At 34.8% G+C, this 17,440-nt stretch overlaps 1 protein-coding gene across 1 annotated transcript in view; it reads right to left on the reverse strand.

Annotated features, from left to right (window-relative positions):
- The window catches only part of PRKD3 (protein kinase D3), a 98,402-nt gene that overhangs the window by 16,347 nt on the left and 64,615 nt on the right, over positions 1–17,440 (reverse strand). Inside the window, exons 10-14 of the mRNA XM_051975114.1 lie at positions 13,297–13,374; positions 10,901–11,177; positions 9,109–9,161; positions 7,616–7,688; positions 4,885–4,991 (exon numbers count right to left, since the gene is read on the reverse strand). Coding sequence (XP_051831074.1) covers positions 4,885–4,991; positions 7,616–7,688; positions 9,109–9,161; positions 10,901–11,177; positions 13,297–13,374 — 588 coding nt within the window. The remainder of the gene's footprint in view (positions 1–4,884; positions 4,992–7,615; positions 7,689–9,108; positions 9,162–10,900; positions 11,178–13,296; positions 13,375–17,440) is intronic.

The following is a 17,440-nucleotide window of genomic DNA, read 5'->3' on the forward strand; positions in this document are numbered from 1 at the left end:
AGTGTGGGTCAATGCCTAGTTTCTGCCATACTAATTTCCAATTTTCCCAGCAATTTTTGTCAAATAATGCGTTCTTATCCCCAAAACTGGGGTCTTTGGGTTTGTCAAACACTAGATTATTAAAGTTATTGGCTGTTTTGTCCTTTGAACCTAACCTATTCCATTGATCAACTAGTCTATTTCTTAGCCAATACCAGATGGTTTTAGTAATTGCTGCTTTATAATATAATTTTAGATCTGGTACAGCTAGGCCACCTTCATTTGATTTTTTTTTTCATTAATTCCCTGCAACAAGGATTCCTATCATCAATTTACAGTAGGAGTTTTTAACATAGGGTCTACAGCCCCCAAAGGAATCTATGATATATTTCAAGGGGCCCATGAAACTTGTATAAGGAAAAATACTCTATCTTTATTTTCATTAACCTTCAGTTTCCTTGGCAATCCTATTTTTAATTTTCACAGCTAAAAACATTATTGGAAGAAGAGGCCCGAAAGTTTTACCAGACTCTCAAATGGATCCACTGAGACAAATCTCTGAGTAAGGTAGTTTATTAACAGAGTAAGGTTGATTGCCAAAATAATGGGTTGCCTACATATCAATGATCCTAAGCAGATGAACAGCTCCTTTTTTATAGGTTTTGTAAAGTACAGAATAAAGAACCAAATGGAATAGATGATGTAAAGGGATTTTTCTATAAAATGACTGTTAACAAAGCTGAGGAGTACAGAATAACGTGATTGGTTGGAAATTTGGTAATCAGGCTAGGAATGACCACCGTTCTTCTCTAATGAGACTAAGAAATGTTTCATTATTTTGAGACCAGGTCAGAAATAGCATTCCAGACTTTTAGATAGAAAACCAGGTATCTTTGAAAGATAGTTTGATGAAGATATAGGCCTAAGTCCCTTGCATTCACATATTGCCCAAGGTCAGGTAATTGAGGCAAAAAGAACTGAATTTTTAAATTTAAGCCATTATAGGCCAGTTGAATCACTGAACCAAGTTCAGAGACAAAGAACTATGACTGAAGCACTCATAGGAAAGTAATTATCAGACAAATTAGTTATTTGCAAATATGTCAAGAAGAAAATGATACAGCATCAATCTTAGTCTTCTTACCAGGACACAAAAATGTGGTTTTTTTTAGGTAATGATTTTTCTTCTCTCATCAGAACAGACCCACCCTCATCCCCCCCCCAATTAAAACCTGTCTAGTGATTGTTCTCATTGTGGTGTGGTAGGCAGAGTCTTCTCAGAGTCAGAAGATCTAGAATCAAATTCTATCTTAGACATTGTGTAACTACTGACTGGGCAAGTCACTCAACTGTCTTAAGCTTTAATTTCCTCACCTGTACAATGGAGGGCTGACCCTAATGGCCTCCATAGGCCGTTCCAATCTCTACATCTGTGGGCCTGTCCCCTCCTCACCCTCGTACCTCCCACACCATCAGTCTCCGTATTCTCTCTCATGAGACCAGTACTCATGTCTCCCTACCTCTTCTCTTTCTAATCTACCATCCATACAGCTGCCAGGATTTTCTTAAAAGTTCTGATCTGCCCATGCAACTCCAATGGCTTTCTACTATGTGTTTCATACATCCTGAACTAATTAATTTTTCTTGAGGAGATTGTAATTCAAAAATGAAGCACTTCAGAAAAGATGGATAAGGCTTTTCACCACCCAGCTGCTTCTTCCCCTATGTCCCACACTCCTTGAGAGCTGGTTGACTCTTGGTCCTTCACCACAGTATTCTAACATCCATCTCTGTACTTTTGCACTGGCTGTCCAGTATCTCACCACTCTCTTACAATTCCCAGATTCCTTCCAAATTCCTTTGACCTTCCAGCTGCTAGTGCATTTTCCCCTGCCCTACCCTCCTGCCAATAGGTGGCCCTGCATGCCTCACACTGTATTGTACTGTATTGCTAAGTATAAGTACCACAGTTTAAGAAGGATGCTGATAAGCTGACAAGTGTCCAGAGAAGAGCAAGTACAATAAGGGCCTTGACACTGTGCCACTGGATTCCCAAAGCTGCCTAGCACTTAAGTGTTAATTAAATGCTTGTTGACTTGATGCAATGAAAGAAAGTGTAAATAGTTATTCACCTGAAAAAGATCTCAGAGTTTCAGTGGACTAAATAGTTCAACAAAAGCCAGTTGTGTGATACAACAGCCAAAAAAACTAGCATGCTATTTCACTGAGAAACCTCTCTTCCAGAACAAGAAGCATCTTATCAGTGTCCCTGCACTTTATGGGGTCTACATCTTAAGGTATTGGTTCAGTACTGTCAACCTATTTGAGGAAAGAGTCTGAAGTGCTAGAGAATGTCTAGATAAAGCCCACAAGGATGTAAGGACCAAGTGAAAGAACTGGGGTACTTAGCCACAAGAACCAAAGGCAAAAAAAAAAAGGGATATAAAAGATACCTTCAGGAGTGTAAAGAGTTATCACATGGGAAAGGGATAAGCTTTCCTTTTTATTTGGCTCCAGAACACAGAACCAGAAGCCATAGGGAGAAGTCATACTGACAAATTTAGTCTTGAAGTAAAGAAAAACTTTCTAAAAATAAGAGCAATCCAAAAGTTAATGGGACTATTTTATGAGGAAATAAGCTTCTCAACCCTGAAGTCTTCAAGCAAAAGTTAGATAAATAGTTATCAGGTACTTTGTAGAGGGAATTTCTATTTGTGGGATATAGTATAGATAAAAATGATGATGAGGTTTCTTCCAATGCTGAGATTCTATGATTCTTTTCTCTAATTGTTTCTAGATTATGAGATCCTTGGAGGAATTATATTAAATTTAGAACAGTTGAAAATCGCACAGAACTAATACTGAATACTTTACTAAAGTTATGGCTGAAACTATTATTTAAAATTTTAAAGACTGCCTCCAGGGTTCCAGGTATATAGGGTATGTCTTTTTAAATTTTAATCTATAGGATGCCATTCTTTAGTTTCACTTAATTGAGGCATTTAAAGTACTTAAAAATGCAAAACACATTGTCACAGCTACCACAATGAAGAACATTTTGCATTCCACAACATAATGAACATTATTCTTCTCAACAAAATTACAGCACCCTACTTCTTATAAATATTTCCATCCAACACTTTAATGGCTGCTTCTGTCTCATTTTCTAACCTAAATGATCCCAGGACTTGCTATATATTTTGATAGTGCCTCAAGAATTAAGGCCCCAAGACAGAACCCTACCAAGCCAGATTTCTCATTTCTATTTCCAGTTGTGCAGACGTACTGACTAGTAACTTGAATACAGGTAACTGGTCTTCCAGTAGCATTTTAAAAAATCCTTTTAACAACTGAAGACTATATAATCTTCTATACAAACTATATAGCTGAAGACTATATATAATCAAATAAAGAGTATAATTAGAATGTAATCCATCACAGTATGGCATACTCTACATAATTTTCATACAATCAAACAAACTTACTGGAAACAGTACTAGAATCTGAGATCAAGTTAAATTTTATTTTCCATACCATAAAATAAGGCTAATATGAGAAATGTTAGAACATAAAAATATATTAATGAATTGTTCTTTTGATCAAGAGTATAGGTATACATTAATCTTTCAAATACTGCCTCATGAATCTAAAACAAAATTAAACACAATGATTCGGAAAGTCATGAAAATGACAAATGATCTTTTAATTTTTTTCAGATGTCTATATTACTTGTTTTACACTAGGCTATAACAACACAATAATTGCCCCAGAAATGTTTCTTATGAAATAAGCAAGAAAACAAGAGGTTGTAACACAAGGAAAACTAAGGAAACATCTCTGAGATTCAAATGGACTGAGAGGGGAATGTGATTCTTGAAGGAAATACTTTGTTCAGAAGGAACAAGTATAGGAGAGAAGCAAGAGGGAGGTTTTAGTGGAACTGCAAACTCAGTAAGGCTCAACAATGTAATACGGAAGCAAAGAAATCTGATATTACTTTGGGCTGTTTGAAGAGAGTTTCCACTTCTAGGAAAAAGGAAATGATAGATCTGTCCTGACTAAACCTCTTGTAAAGAGCTCTACTCAGCTGTGGGTGGTGTCATGTTCTTGGAAGGATCCTGATAAGCTGGAGAGCACAACCAGAATGGTGAAAGGCCTAGACATTTGTCCTACATGAGAAGAGTCATTGAAGAAATGGATATTGAGACTAATGAAGAGAAGGCATAGAATAGACATGAAGGATGTCTTCAAATACAGGAACAGATATTACCCAGAAAAAAAAAAAATCAGTCAGAAGTCAGAGCTAGGAGCAGGAGATAGAAACTGCAAAATATCAAATTTATGTTTGAATTAAACCTAAAAACTAGGGGGAAAAAAAAAAAAAACTTCCTAACAACTAAAACCAATTCCAAAACAGAATCATACTGGTAAATCAAGATTTCACCTTCACTAGAGATATTCCAGTCACAATTGAATGGCCACTCGTTTGGTATAAAGGGGAGGGAATTTTTTTTTTCAGATACATGACGGGTGACATGATCACTGATATCCATCCTAACTTGGACATTCTGAGATGAATGTGACATAACCTCTATGAAATACACAATAGGACAGAGAATATAATACCAAATACTCTGAGCTCAGAAGACATTTTATCACTATCTGATATCCCAAGGCAACAAAGTAGATACTTCCCTTACTTATTATTCTACAATTCTAGGTTTAAATTAAATGTTTATACTTTTTAAATGTACTTTTGAAAAATAAGAATAAATTATAGTTCTAGAAACTAACTTTACCATCCACCTATTGAGCAAATGGAAAAAAAAAGGAAAGAAAAGGTTAGTTTTGCCAACAAATAAAACAGGAACTAAAAAAAAAAATTACTAAATACTATTATTTTACCTGCAGAATGGCCACTTCATTACGAAGCTGACTTTCCTGTTTTGTGGGGAATCGCATCTTATCAATCACTTTAATAGCCACATCCCTTCCAGTCTTTCTATGTTTTCCTGTAGAAAAAGAAATGAAATTAGTAACACAGCTAAAATACACACAAATATAAAACATCATAATGGGAAGTTGTCCACCAGCTGAAATATGCAAACTTACTTGTAATGTACTAAATTTGTGTATTTTCTTTCTTCCTAATATTTCTGTTAATTCATCTAATTTCTTACTAATTTTGATAAGGAAAAGGTAGTATTTTCCCTTCTGTACTTATCTCCTAAAAGGTTATTTTAGACATTTAACTAGGACACTATAAGGAGCAAAACTGATTTTTTTTTTTAACTGAAAGTAAGAGGAAGAATGTTTAAAGGTAGTAACTGCAGCTAATGTGCTCTGATCAAGCCCTCAGAATTTAGCCAGGGAAGAAAATTAAGCTACTGATTTCATTTTATTCCAAGTTCACCCTTTGCAGGAGAGCAACTGAGAACATTTCTCAACCCCTCTCCCCAGTTCCCTTAGCCCCATCTGTTTTAAGAAAAGGTCATTATAAATTATGATGACCAAAAATGCCTCTCCAAACCAGCAACCCTTATACTAAAGAACCTCTGATTCAAAGTTGCTCTTCCAATGGCAGAGAGAATCTGTAAGTCTTTTGAGATTGGCAGAGATGACCAGAGATGGTGTTTTGCTGGCACAGCCCTCAAGAACCCAAGGCAATGATGGCTTAGAGTTAGGGACAGAATGAGAATTAATATAGCACTCTAAGGTTTGTAAAGGACTTGGCATATTACCTCATTTGATCCTCAAAACAACCCTGAGAGGTGAGAGCAATTATCCACATTTTACAGAGGAGGCTAAGAAAAGTTAAATGACTTGCTCAGTGTTCAAACAACTACTAAGTGTCTGAGGCAGGATTAAAACTCAAGTCTTCCTTTCTCTAAGACCAGAACTGTAATGTTCACTGTACTCCTTAATGCTACCCTGTCACAATAAGGCACAAAAGTAGAAATTTAATAGACTTAATAAAATAAAAATTTAAGTGAAAGAAATCAAGAAAATAAGGTACTCATCTAATATTCAAAACGTTCCTTGCTGTCAAGTACTATGAATTTTTGTGATAAATGATCTTTCTCTAAAGCTTTTACTTAATTGAATGCATACAAAATCACAAAAATGAGATTTAGACTAGAGTGGAACATTTTTTCACATATTTAAAGGGACCAATTCCTCAAGAAATGACAAGAGATTTGCAAGTACCCCCATCAATAAGAATACCAATTCATCAAAGCTTTGGAATGCTTCAACAATTTTCCAATACAAAGTTGTGATGATAGTATGAAATTATTTATGAGGCAAACATGGTGCTGATTCAAAAACGATGCAGATAAGCCCTAATATCTCTCCTAAACCTTTAAACCTTTAATAATATCTCTCCTGAACTTAATTTCAGATCATAAGCATTAGATACTTCAGATCAGATGTCCCACAGGCATATCAAACTCAACATGTCCAAACATTACCTCATCTTAAAAAAAAAAAAAAAAAAAAAGTCTAACCCTCTTTCGGATTTTCCCACTTTTCTCAAAGACAAGACAATCATTCCAGTAACTCAGGTTCATAACCAAGGAATAACTCTTGACTCCTCATCTTATCTCTCCTTACACATATTCAATTTCCAAATCTTGTTGTCATTTTTACCCCTGATACATCTTTCATAGCCATTCCTTTTGCTCTACTTACATATCCATTACTTCACACCCTCATCACCTCACATCTGAACTACTACAAAAGCCTAATTAGTTTCCCTAACTCAAGCTATGCTAATCAAATTTATATGCCAATCCATCCCACAAACAGCTGTCAAAAATTTTCTTAAAAGGCAGATCTGATCATGTTACTCTCATATCGAATAAGCGCCAATGGCTCCATATTTAAAGATAACTTCTTGTTACTATCTTCAAACCCTTCACAAGGGCTTCAACTTACTTCTCCAACATTATATATTATTCTCTTTCCTATACTCTTGTGATCCAGACAAATTGGCCTTTTTACCACTCCCACACAAGAAATTTCATTTTCCACATCCAAGACATTATTATAGTGACTAAACTTCAGGCCAAAAATAAATTTCCTTCTGACCTTCTCTTCTTAGAACCCCTTACTTCAAAAGTCTAAATTCCACTTAGTGGACGGTGCTAATAAGCACATACCCACGAGGACACTGAAAAAAAGGGCTGTATATACTTTTTTTTGAAGCATTTTGTGGGTGTGTTGGTAAAGAACTGGACACAAAGTAGATGTTTATCAGCTTGAAGAATGTATAATAAGTTGTGGTACATGAATATAACAAAATATTATGCATTAAGAAATAAAAATAATGAATAAAGAGAAGCATGAAAAGAGTTATACATGAACAGAGGCAAAGTGAAATAAGTAGAATCAGAAAAAAATATACACAATAACTGCCACATGGTAAATAGAAAAAATATTCAAAATAATAAAAACTTAACACTGAAAAATCTCAGTGATCATGCTTGATCTCCAAAGAGATATGTGAAGACCTTTCTCCCCTATCCTACTCTAAATAACAACAGACTTTTTCAATATGTTGGCTAGTTCTACTTAACTTCTTTTTTTGTAATACAAATCTATTTTAAAACATTAAAGTTCTTTTGTAATGGCTTACCTCCATACACAATACCAAACTGTCCTGAACCTAGGACCTCATCAGCAAAGATCTGGTATACAGAACTGATATCCTATTTTAGGAAAAACACAAAAAGAAATACTTTAATATTTATATTAAATTTAATTTAATAACGATATTTAATAAACATATCCAGTGACTTTTCATTACAATAAAAATGCTAGTTTTCACATTTTAAAAAAATCCTACAGAAAAAACATCTTTGAAAATGTAGATTTTCTTTACTATGTCTCTGAAAAGTTAATGCCCAATTTCTGTACTTTGAATTTTAATTTGGGACCACATTGTGAAAAAGCAGTACATTGTTTTATGAGAATTTGACTAAAATTAAGTTTAAAATTTTTAAACATCCCATATATAGGCATAGGATTAAAAGTAAATTATCATCAAGGAAAAGATAAGAACATTTTGTCCTATATCATGGTTAAAAGGCTTCATGTTTCATTCTAAAGAAATCTCCCTACACACACATCGTCTCCTATTACTTAAAGGTAATTTCCCAAGGTTCTTATTTAAACAAGCTTACGCTAACAACGTGAGAATGTGATACACAGTCTGTTTCTGTTTCCATTAAAATGAACATACACTGCTCCTCAGATGTTTTTTGGGTCTTCATGACTTTTGCCTTTGCTCTAACATTACCTTCAAACATAAAAACCTCCTCTCTCCCTTCCCCCACCAAAGTCTGTCAAAAATTTACCTCTCTTTCAAAAATCTCCTCCCTCAATGCCCCAAATAAGCATATTTTTCCTTTCCCCACCTCTTAAAATTTTGTTTGTACCACTTGCCCCAGATATCTCTTCATTTGCCATATATATATCCAGCTGCCCTGCTTAGTTTTGACTAAATCATCATCACTCACTCCACCCCACCTTGATCTCTATAAATTCATCACCAGGAAACTCCACATCATTAAAATTTCTCCAAATACTCAACCCTTAGTAGTATTTTCAGCTACTTCTGCTGAGTATACTCTGAATATAGTATTCTGGTTGGAGGCCTGAAGTGTAGAGAAAAAAAGAAGCTTCCCTTTATAGAGTATTCAGAATCTTCACCATGTCTCTTTGCACCAGCTTTTCTCTACCAACACTATTGTCACCACCACTTTCATCATCATCCCATCCCCTTCAGCTTCCCACTTCTTATGAAGTAGTATCAATGTTCCTAGTACAAAGTAGGCATTTAACAAATGTTTTATTATAGGTATTGTACTCTATGTCATTTATCAATAAGCAATTAATAGGACTGACTTATACTACATATTGCCTTTCATTATAGATAAATGGATATATATATATGTATCTTCCTTGAGAGATCAAAAGCTAATGGAAGAGAGAAAACATGTTTTATTCACCTTTTTATCTCCCACAGAACCTAGTACACAGAATAAAGATGCTGAAAAATGTTTATTTTTAGTAAGTTTTATCAAATGTTAATCAGCTAAATTGTAGTTTGTTAGGACTATTACTTACCACATTCTCCTGAACCTGGGAGTTGGATACAGAGATACTAATAGACAACTCATCTGCAAATGTGAAAATAATAAATCAGTAGAAAGAACAACAAAATGTTGATATTCAATTTAACTGAATAATGATCTCATATGATTTTTAATGCGGCAATCAAAGCAAAAAAATAGATTAGGTGTGATTTCCAGACAATGTATAGCTAAGAGACAAGAAAAAGGAAACATGGAAGAAAAGGGGAGAGCATATGAATCAAAAGGAGATAAAACAATTGTTATTTTTATAGCCCTAGAAATCTCTAAAACTTCATTATAAAGAGACACACAGATTCATAGATTTAAAACTGTAAGAACAATTAGTCCACTCCTCCTACTTTATAGATTAAAAGATGGAAACCCATAAGAGTGAAATGACATACCCAACGTCACAGAAGCATTAAAAAACAAAAACTATGTCTGAATCTTGGCCCTGTCCCTTTTGCCATGGTACTTTCTTACCAAAGGTCGATATTAAGATAGGGAGAAAAAAAAAATCTTACAAGAAAGAGCATGATCATTACCGGCTCAGAGAGGCAGTGGTTTTCCACTCTCAGCAGAAAAAACTTGGAGGTCCTCAGATGGCCTTTATCTCTTTGCCCTTCCCTCCTTGCCCAACCTCATTTGCTACAACTCCTCAGATAAACATCTCCTGTGGCCAGATTGATCTCTATCCTGCCTACCTAACATCATATCTCCTTCACCATCTCTTTCTCTCCCAGAACAGGACTGCTCATTGTCTTCATTTATCCAAAGGTCCCTCTGGTTCTACTCCCTTCAAGCCCAGGTTCAATCTCTACTTCATCCATTAACCATTTCCTGATTATTTAAATCCACATTGCTCTTCCTCTTCTTTGAACTCAGTATTTATCTGCACTCCTGGATTTAGCAACTAGCCTTATATTGCTTATATAACCTTATATTCATGTTATTTAACTTGCTTACATGTATATGTTGTGTCTTATATAAATTTTCTGAGGGTAGGGAGGAATTCTTCTGAAATTACTGGCATATGCTGATAGAGGAATCACCAAATACTTGTTCAAATGAAATAAATTTATAAAGGAAATATAAAGGAAACTCTTGTATAATTCTTCTATAACTATAACCTCTAACTATTATATTTTAAGTTCAGTAAACCAATTAACATATGTGCCCTTAAAGTTTATAAAACCACAAGACACTTAGAAAAGGTATTCTCTCATGAGTCTCACCATGACTACTGTTCAATTTTTAATGCTCACTTAAGCTTTTACAAAATTAAGGGTATCAATATGGCAGATTTTCTTTTCATTGACCATCACTGACTATATGTTAGATAAAACATATAGTTTCGGTATAGTATAGAGGCAAAAACACTGTCCCTATTATCAAATAACTCATAACCTAATGAGTAAAATAATATCTCGATAATTATATGGACAAGACATATGCAGTACAACTAGAAGCTAATTTCAGAAGGAATGTACAAGCAGCAAAGGGATATTAGAAAAGCCGCTCTTACATAGTAAGACATAAGAAACTTCTTTAGGAAATAACAGATTAAAAAAAATTTTTAATGCTTAACAAGTAGAGCTTATTCTTTACCTCTTTAATTTAATGCCCTATAACTGATTTAGACCACACATTCATCCATGAGCCAAAAATAAGTTATTTCTATAACAAGAGTGAAAAATGGTATGAGTTAACTGCTTCAAGGGTTATAATGGGAAACAGTATTTTAATGAAGTAATGTGCTACTGCTGTACAACTTGATTGCTTACTGTGATCTTTCCCTTGTCCTGGAGAAGTACAAATGCTAGCTTGAGGGGTTACTGGCATGAGAGCTTGACGAATGGCTTTTTCCCAGCTCTGGGCTACATCGAGCCCCACTCCTGTGGCAGCCAGCATTGGGCTGTGACAGCTGCCTCCATTGTTTTCACCCACAAAGTAAACCATCGTGTCAGTGATGATCTCAAAACAGTGTGGGTTACTGCCATGAGAAATGTGAGAAAGATCTTGTGGCGGAGACACGCGGAGAATTTCTGAAAGTGGAATTTCCTGAAATAAAAAAGAAAGCATTGAAAAATGTGAATCAACCTTTGTTCAGACACACGAAGTAACTTAAGATCTCAATTCCTACCAGACAAGAAAAGCAAGAAGAGACACACTGTGTGCATCAGGGAGCATGTGGTCAAGAACCAGTCTTGCTTTAGAAACTAGCAGAATACCAAAGGCATGATGAGAAGAGGAGGCAAGGGGTCCAGGCCTCAGACTAGGATTGAACCTGGCAAAGAAAATACTTCCTTATTCAGGATATTGTGAAAACTTCAGTTAGAGACAAGGAGATGACATAGAAGGGGGCTTTGTTGTTGCCATCAGCAGCTTATTGCCCTAGAGAAAAGCCTGGAACATTGGAAGATGGTGGCCCACTAAAGATTAAATGACCAAGATTCATCAAAGGTGGAACTTGAACCCAGCTCTCACTGGTCTTGAAGCCAGCAGCCTCTCCCCCCAAATCAGATTAATCAATGTTTTACTGAGACCTTACTAAACACAAAGTCTTATAAAACAAAGAGGAGTCATATGGCAAAAAAAAAAAAAAGACAGAATGTGAGGAAGTGTATGCGCCATTAATGAATTAATTAATGTCACTGACCACAACTCTTTAGAGTAGTGATATCCAGTCTACGTTCTGAGATATAAATGATGACCAAAGACAAAGGCTTACTATAGCCATCCCTTGTCTCTTATCTTCCCAGTTACAACATTTACAATATTGCTCAGCAGCTGTCAGGCTGAAAGATGGGCTTCAGGGGGTCCAGGCATGGAGGGAAACAAGCCAGGATCTATCGCCAAAGTGGGTGGTGACAGTCAGGATGCAAGACAAGCAAGGCTCCAGCCAGCCTGTCTGGGCAGGGTGGCCCCAGTGAATGGAGCAGCCAATATGGAGGCATGATGAGAAGGGTTCAACATCACCTCAGAATTTACTCTGTGACCCTTGGCAAGTCAATCTCTCAGAGCCTCAGTTTTGTCCTCTTATTTATATCTCTTCTAGCTCTAAATCAATGATAACAAAAAGGAGGGCCTTTGCTTCAGGAAGAATAGGGAGTTATGATAGGTACTTCATAATCTCCCTCCTCTCCTCCAGCTTAACAGTTCTGAGCCAAGCTCACTTTCTATCCACAGGCTCAATCCAAGCAAAGGAAGGAGTCCTGAGCCTAACACAAAGCAGGCTCTGAACAAACACATATTAACTAACATTACTACATTGATGGGCAGAAATTGGTATAAAGGCATCATCTAATACATTTATGCCTGAAAAAACAGATGGATTAATCACATAACACGAATGAGAAGTCCAAGGCCTACAGTCTTGAGATATTAAAAAGAAAAAAATCTACTGGATTTATTATCTACGGAGCATTTATGAAAGAATATGGGATAAGAAGAATTTTTACAATCTACCAGCTAAACAAGAGTAAAAAGTAGACACAAGGAGATCACAGGTCTAGTAAGTATAAATCATGAATAAAATATACCCTACTGATCAGAAATCCTAAATTTTATTATTAGAGACATTACTGTTGAAAGGTCTACCACCAAATTATTTTAGTAGTAATAACAGTAATAGTATCAGTAGTAGTAGTGATAACTAAGATTTATATAGCATCTTAAAGTTTGCAAAGTGCTTTAAATGTATTATCTCACTCAATGCTCACAACTACTTTGAGATTTGGGTATTATTTTTAGCCTTATTTTATAAAGAAAGGCATTAAAGCTGAGAGCTAGCATCTGAGATAAAATTTCCACTTAGGCCTTCTTGACTTGAGATATTACCTATAAAGGACTTACTTAGCACAGTAGCTGGTTATAGGAGGTGCCTAATAAATGCCTACCTCTTTTCCCTCTCCCCACTCCTGACTCCCAAGTTCAAACTCTATATACAGTGCTTCTCAGCTATTTCATCATCTGCAAAATGGATATACTAAAATAATTTTCACCTGTCCCACTTCTAGTGTTTTGTGAAAGAATAAGCATAAGATAAAAATAAGGCCACGTGGATGAAAATAAATATCATTTACTGTAATTAATGAATTCACAAACTTACTATGTATTTTCATATACTTTTGAAAGACATATGAAAGACTAAACATTCTGAAAAACCATTGAATCCTACCTTATAATACTTTGATCCAGATTCATTTTGAAATAATGTAAGGAATTTGCTGTCAAGTCTCCAGTAATGTCTCTTTCTCTAAGGAAAAATAAACAAACACAGTAAGATGCTTTGAACTTTGATTACTTGTTTTGAGCTACTTGTATATATGCATTCATACTCTCACAATATGTAACCACTCTAACATATCAGACTTTTAGTATGTTCATTCTCATAAGCAGTCAAGCTCTCTCTTGGACAACAAATTTTTTTGAGAAGAGGGAGGAGCAAATCTTTATTATCTATACATAAAAAATTTACCCAAATCATCCAAGAAGAGAGAAATCTCATCTTATTCTTGAAGACCTTCATAGAGCCTTTAAAAACCCATTCAAGTATCTCAAAACTCCTGATTACAAAAATTGTAAGGCTAATCTAAAATTATCCACCTGTAATTAAAACACTATCCTTTGATTAAAAAAAAAAATCGCCTGCAACTAATTTTTTTTTCAAAAACCTGTTAAATAAAATACATTTTAAATGCTTTCTAATGTTCTTACCTCAGCCCATATCTTGTGATGTCTTTCTAGACTTTAATTATAGCTCCTTCCACCTTACAGACCCTAATTTCTTTCAATCATTTTCATGGTATTCTTCCAGACACTTTCTGAATTTTCTATCTCCTCCTCTAGTTACTAGATATTAAATCATTACATTTTTTTTAACAGCTTATCTTTAAAGATCTATTTTTTCTCATCTCTGCCCTTGCTATATAGAGGCAGTGAACTTAGGGTAAAGAATGAAACATTTTTGGACATGATGACAGTGAGTATTCATTTTGCTTGAATAAGCATATTCAAAGAAAGGTTTGTTTTTTCTTTTCTCCCATCTCATCCCCCAATGGGGAGGGAAATAGGAGAGAAAGTAGAATCTATCTTTCAGAAACTTAGTACCAAGATTTAAGTGTTGATTTCTCTGGCAATATTTTTTTTATGGTACTTTTAATCTTCAAGATTTCTTTTTCTTTTTTTTTTTTAATTTTATAATAACTTTTTAGTGACAGAACCCATGCCAGGGTTATTTTTTACAACATTATCTCTTGCACTTACTTCTGTTCCGATTTTCTCCTCCCTCCCTCCACCCCCTCCCCTAGATGGTAAGCAGTTGTTATATGTTAAATATGTTGCAGTATATCCTAAATACAATATATGTATGCAGAAGTGAACAGTTCTCTTGTTGCACAGGGATTCAGAAAGTAAAAATAACCCGGGAAGAAAAACAAAAATGCAAACAGTTTACATTCATTTCCCAATGTTCTTTCTTTGGGTGTAGCTGCTTCTGTCCATCCTTGATCAATTGAAACTGAATTAGCTCTCTTTATCGAAGAGATTCACTTCCATCAGAATACATCCTCAAACAATATCGTTGTTGAGGTATATAATGATCTCCTGGTTCTGCTCATTTCACTTAGCATCAGTTCATATAAGTCTCGCCAGTCCTCTCTGTATTCATCCTGCTGGTCATTCCTTACAGAACAATAATATTCCATAACATTCATATACCACAATTTACTCAGCCATTCTCCAATTGATGGGCATCCATTCATTTTCCAGTTTCTAGCCACTACAAACAGGGCTGCCACAAACATTTTGGCACATACAGGTCCCTTTCCCTTCTTTAGTATCTCTTTGGGGTATAAGCCCAGTAGAAACACTGCTGGATCAAAGGGTATGCACAGTTTGATAAGTTTTGGGGCATAATTCCAGATTGCTCTCCAGGATGGTGGGATTCGTTCACAACTCCACCAACAATGCATCAGTGTCCCAGTTTTCCCGCATCCCCTCCAACATTCATCATTATTTTTTCCTGTCATCTTAGCCAATATGACAGGTGTGTAGTGGTATCTCAGAGTTGTCTTAATTTGCATTTCTCTGATCAATAGTGATTTGGAACACTCTTTCATATGAGTGGTAATAGTTTCAATTTCATCATCTGAAAATTGTCTGTTCATATCCTTTGACCATTTATCAATTGGAGAATGGCTTGATTTCTTATAAATTTGAGTCAATTCTCTATATATTTTGGAAATGAAGCCTTTATCAGAACCTTTAACTGTGAAGATGTTTTCCCAGTTTGTTGCTTCCCTTCTAATTGTGTTTGCATTAGTTTTATTTGTACAAAGGCTTTTTAATTTGATATAATCAAAATTTTCTATTTTGTGATCAGTAATGGTCTCTAGTTCATCTTTGGTCACAAATTTCTTTCTCCTCCACAAGTCTGAGAGATAAACTATCCTATGTTCCTTTAATTTATTTATAATCTCGTTCTTTATGCCTAGGTCATGGACCCATTTTGATCTTATCAAATCTTATATGGTATTAAGTGTGGGTCCATGCCTAATTTCTGCCATACTAATTTCCAGTTATCCCAGCAGTTTTTATCAAATAATGAATTCTTATCCCAAAAGTTAGCATCTTTGAGTTTCTCAAACACTAGATTGCTATGGTTGACTATTCTGTCTTATAAACCTAATCTATTCCACTGATCAACTAATTTATTTCTTAGCCAATACCAAATGGTTTTGGTGACTGCTACTTTATAATATAGTTTTAGATCAGGTACAGCTAGGCCACCTTCATTTGATTTTTTTTTTTTTTTGATTAATTTCCTTGAGATTCTCGACTTTTTATTGTTCCATATGAATTTTGCTGTTATTTTTTTCTAGATCATTAAAATATTTTCTTGGAAGTCTGAATGGTATAGCACTAATAGATTAATTTAGGGAGTATTGTCATCTTTAATATATTCGCTTGGCCTATCCAAGAGCACTTAATATTTTTCCAATTATTTAAGTCTGACTTTATTTGTGTGGAAAGTTTTTTGTAATTTTGCTCATATAATTCCTGACTTTCCTTTGGTAGACAGATTCCCAAATATTTTATGCTGTCAACAGTTAGTTTGAATGGAATTTCTCTTTGTATCTCTTGCTGTTGGATTTTGTTGGTGATGTATAAAAATGCTGAGGATTTATGGGGGATTTATTTTGTATCCTGCTACTTTGCTAAAGTTATGAATTATTTCTAATAGCTTTTTAGTAGAATCTCTGGGGTTCTCTAGATATACCATCATATTATCTGTAAAAAGTGATAGTTTGATTTCCTCATTGCCTACTCTGATTCCTTTAATCTCTTTCTCAACTCTTATTGCAAGGCTAGTGTTTCTAATACAATATTGAATAATAATAGTGATAGTGGGCAACCTTGCTTCACTTCAGATCTAACTGGGAAAGGTTCCAGTTTTTCCCCATTGCATATGATGCTTACTGATGGTTTTAAATATATGCTCCTGACTATTTTAAGGAAAAGTCCGTTTATTCTTATACTCTCACGTGTTTTTATTAGAAATGGATGTTGGATTTTATCAAATGCTTTTTATGCATCTATTGAGATGATCATATGGTTTTTGTCTGTTTGGTTATTGATATAGTCGATTATGTTAATAGTTTTCCTAATATTGAACCAGCCCTGCATTCCTGGTATAAATCCTACTTGGTCATAGTGTATTATCCTGGGGATGATTTTCTGTAATCTTTTTGCTAATATTTTATTTAAGATTTTAGCATCAATATTCATTAAGGAGATTGGTCTATAATTTTCTTTCTCTGTTTTCAGCCTACCTGGTTTAGGTATCAGTACCATGTCTGTGGCGTAAAAGGAGTTTGGTAGGACTCTTTCAATCCCTATTTTTTCAAATCATTTATATAGCATTTGGAGTTAATTGTTCTTTAAATGTTTGATAGAATTCACATGCAAATCCATCTGGTCCTGGGGATTTTTTCTTAGGGAGTTGGTTAATAGCTTGTTCTATTTCTTTTTCTGAGATGGGACTGTTTAGAATATTTACTTCTTCCTCTTTTAGTTTGGGCAAGCTATATTTTTGAAGGTATTCTTCCATTTCATTTAAGTTGTCGAATTTATTGGCATAAAGCTGGGCAAAGTAACTCCCAATTATTGCTCTAATTTCCTCTTCGTTACTGGCGAGTTCTCCCTTTTCATTTTTAAGACTAACAATTTGATTTTCCTCTTTCCTTTTTTAAAATCAGATTTATTAAGAGTTTCTCTATTTTGTTGGTTTTTTCATAGAACCAACTCTTAGTTTTATTAAT

Source organism: Antechinus flavipes, chromosome 2, assembly GCF_016432865.1.
Source record: "Antechinus flavipes isolate AdamAnt ecotype Samford, QLD, Australia chromosome 2, AdamAnt_v2, whole genome shotgun sequence".
Taxonomy (NCBI): Eukaryota; Metazoa; Chordata; class Mammalia; order Dasyuromorphia; family Dasyuridae; genus Antechinus; species Antechinus flavipes.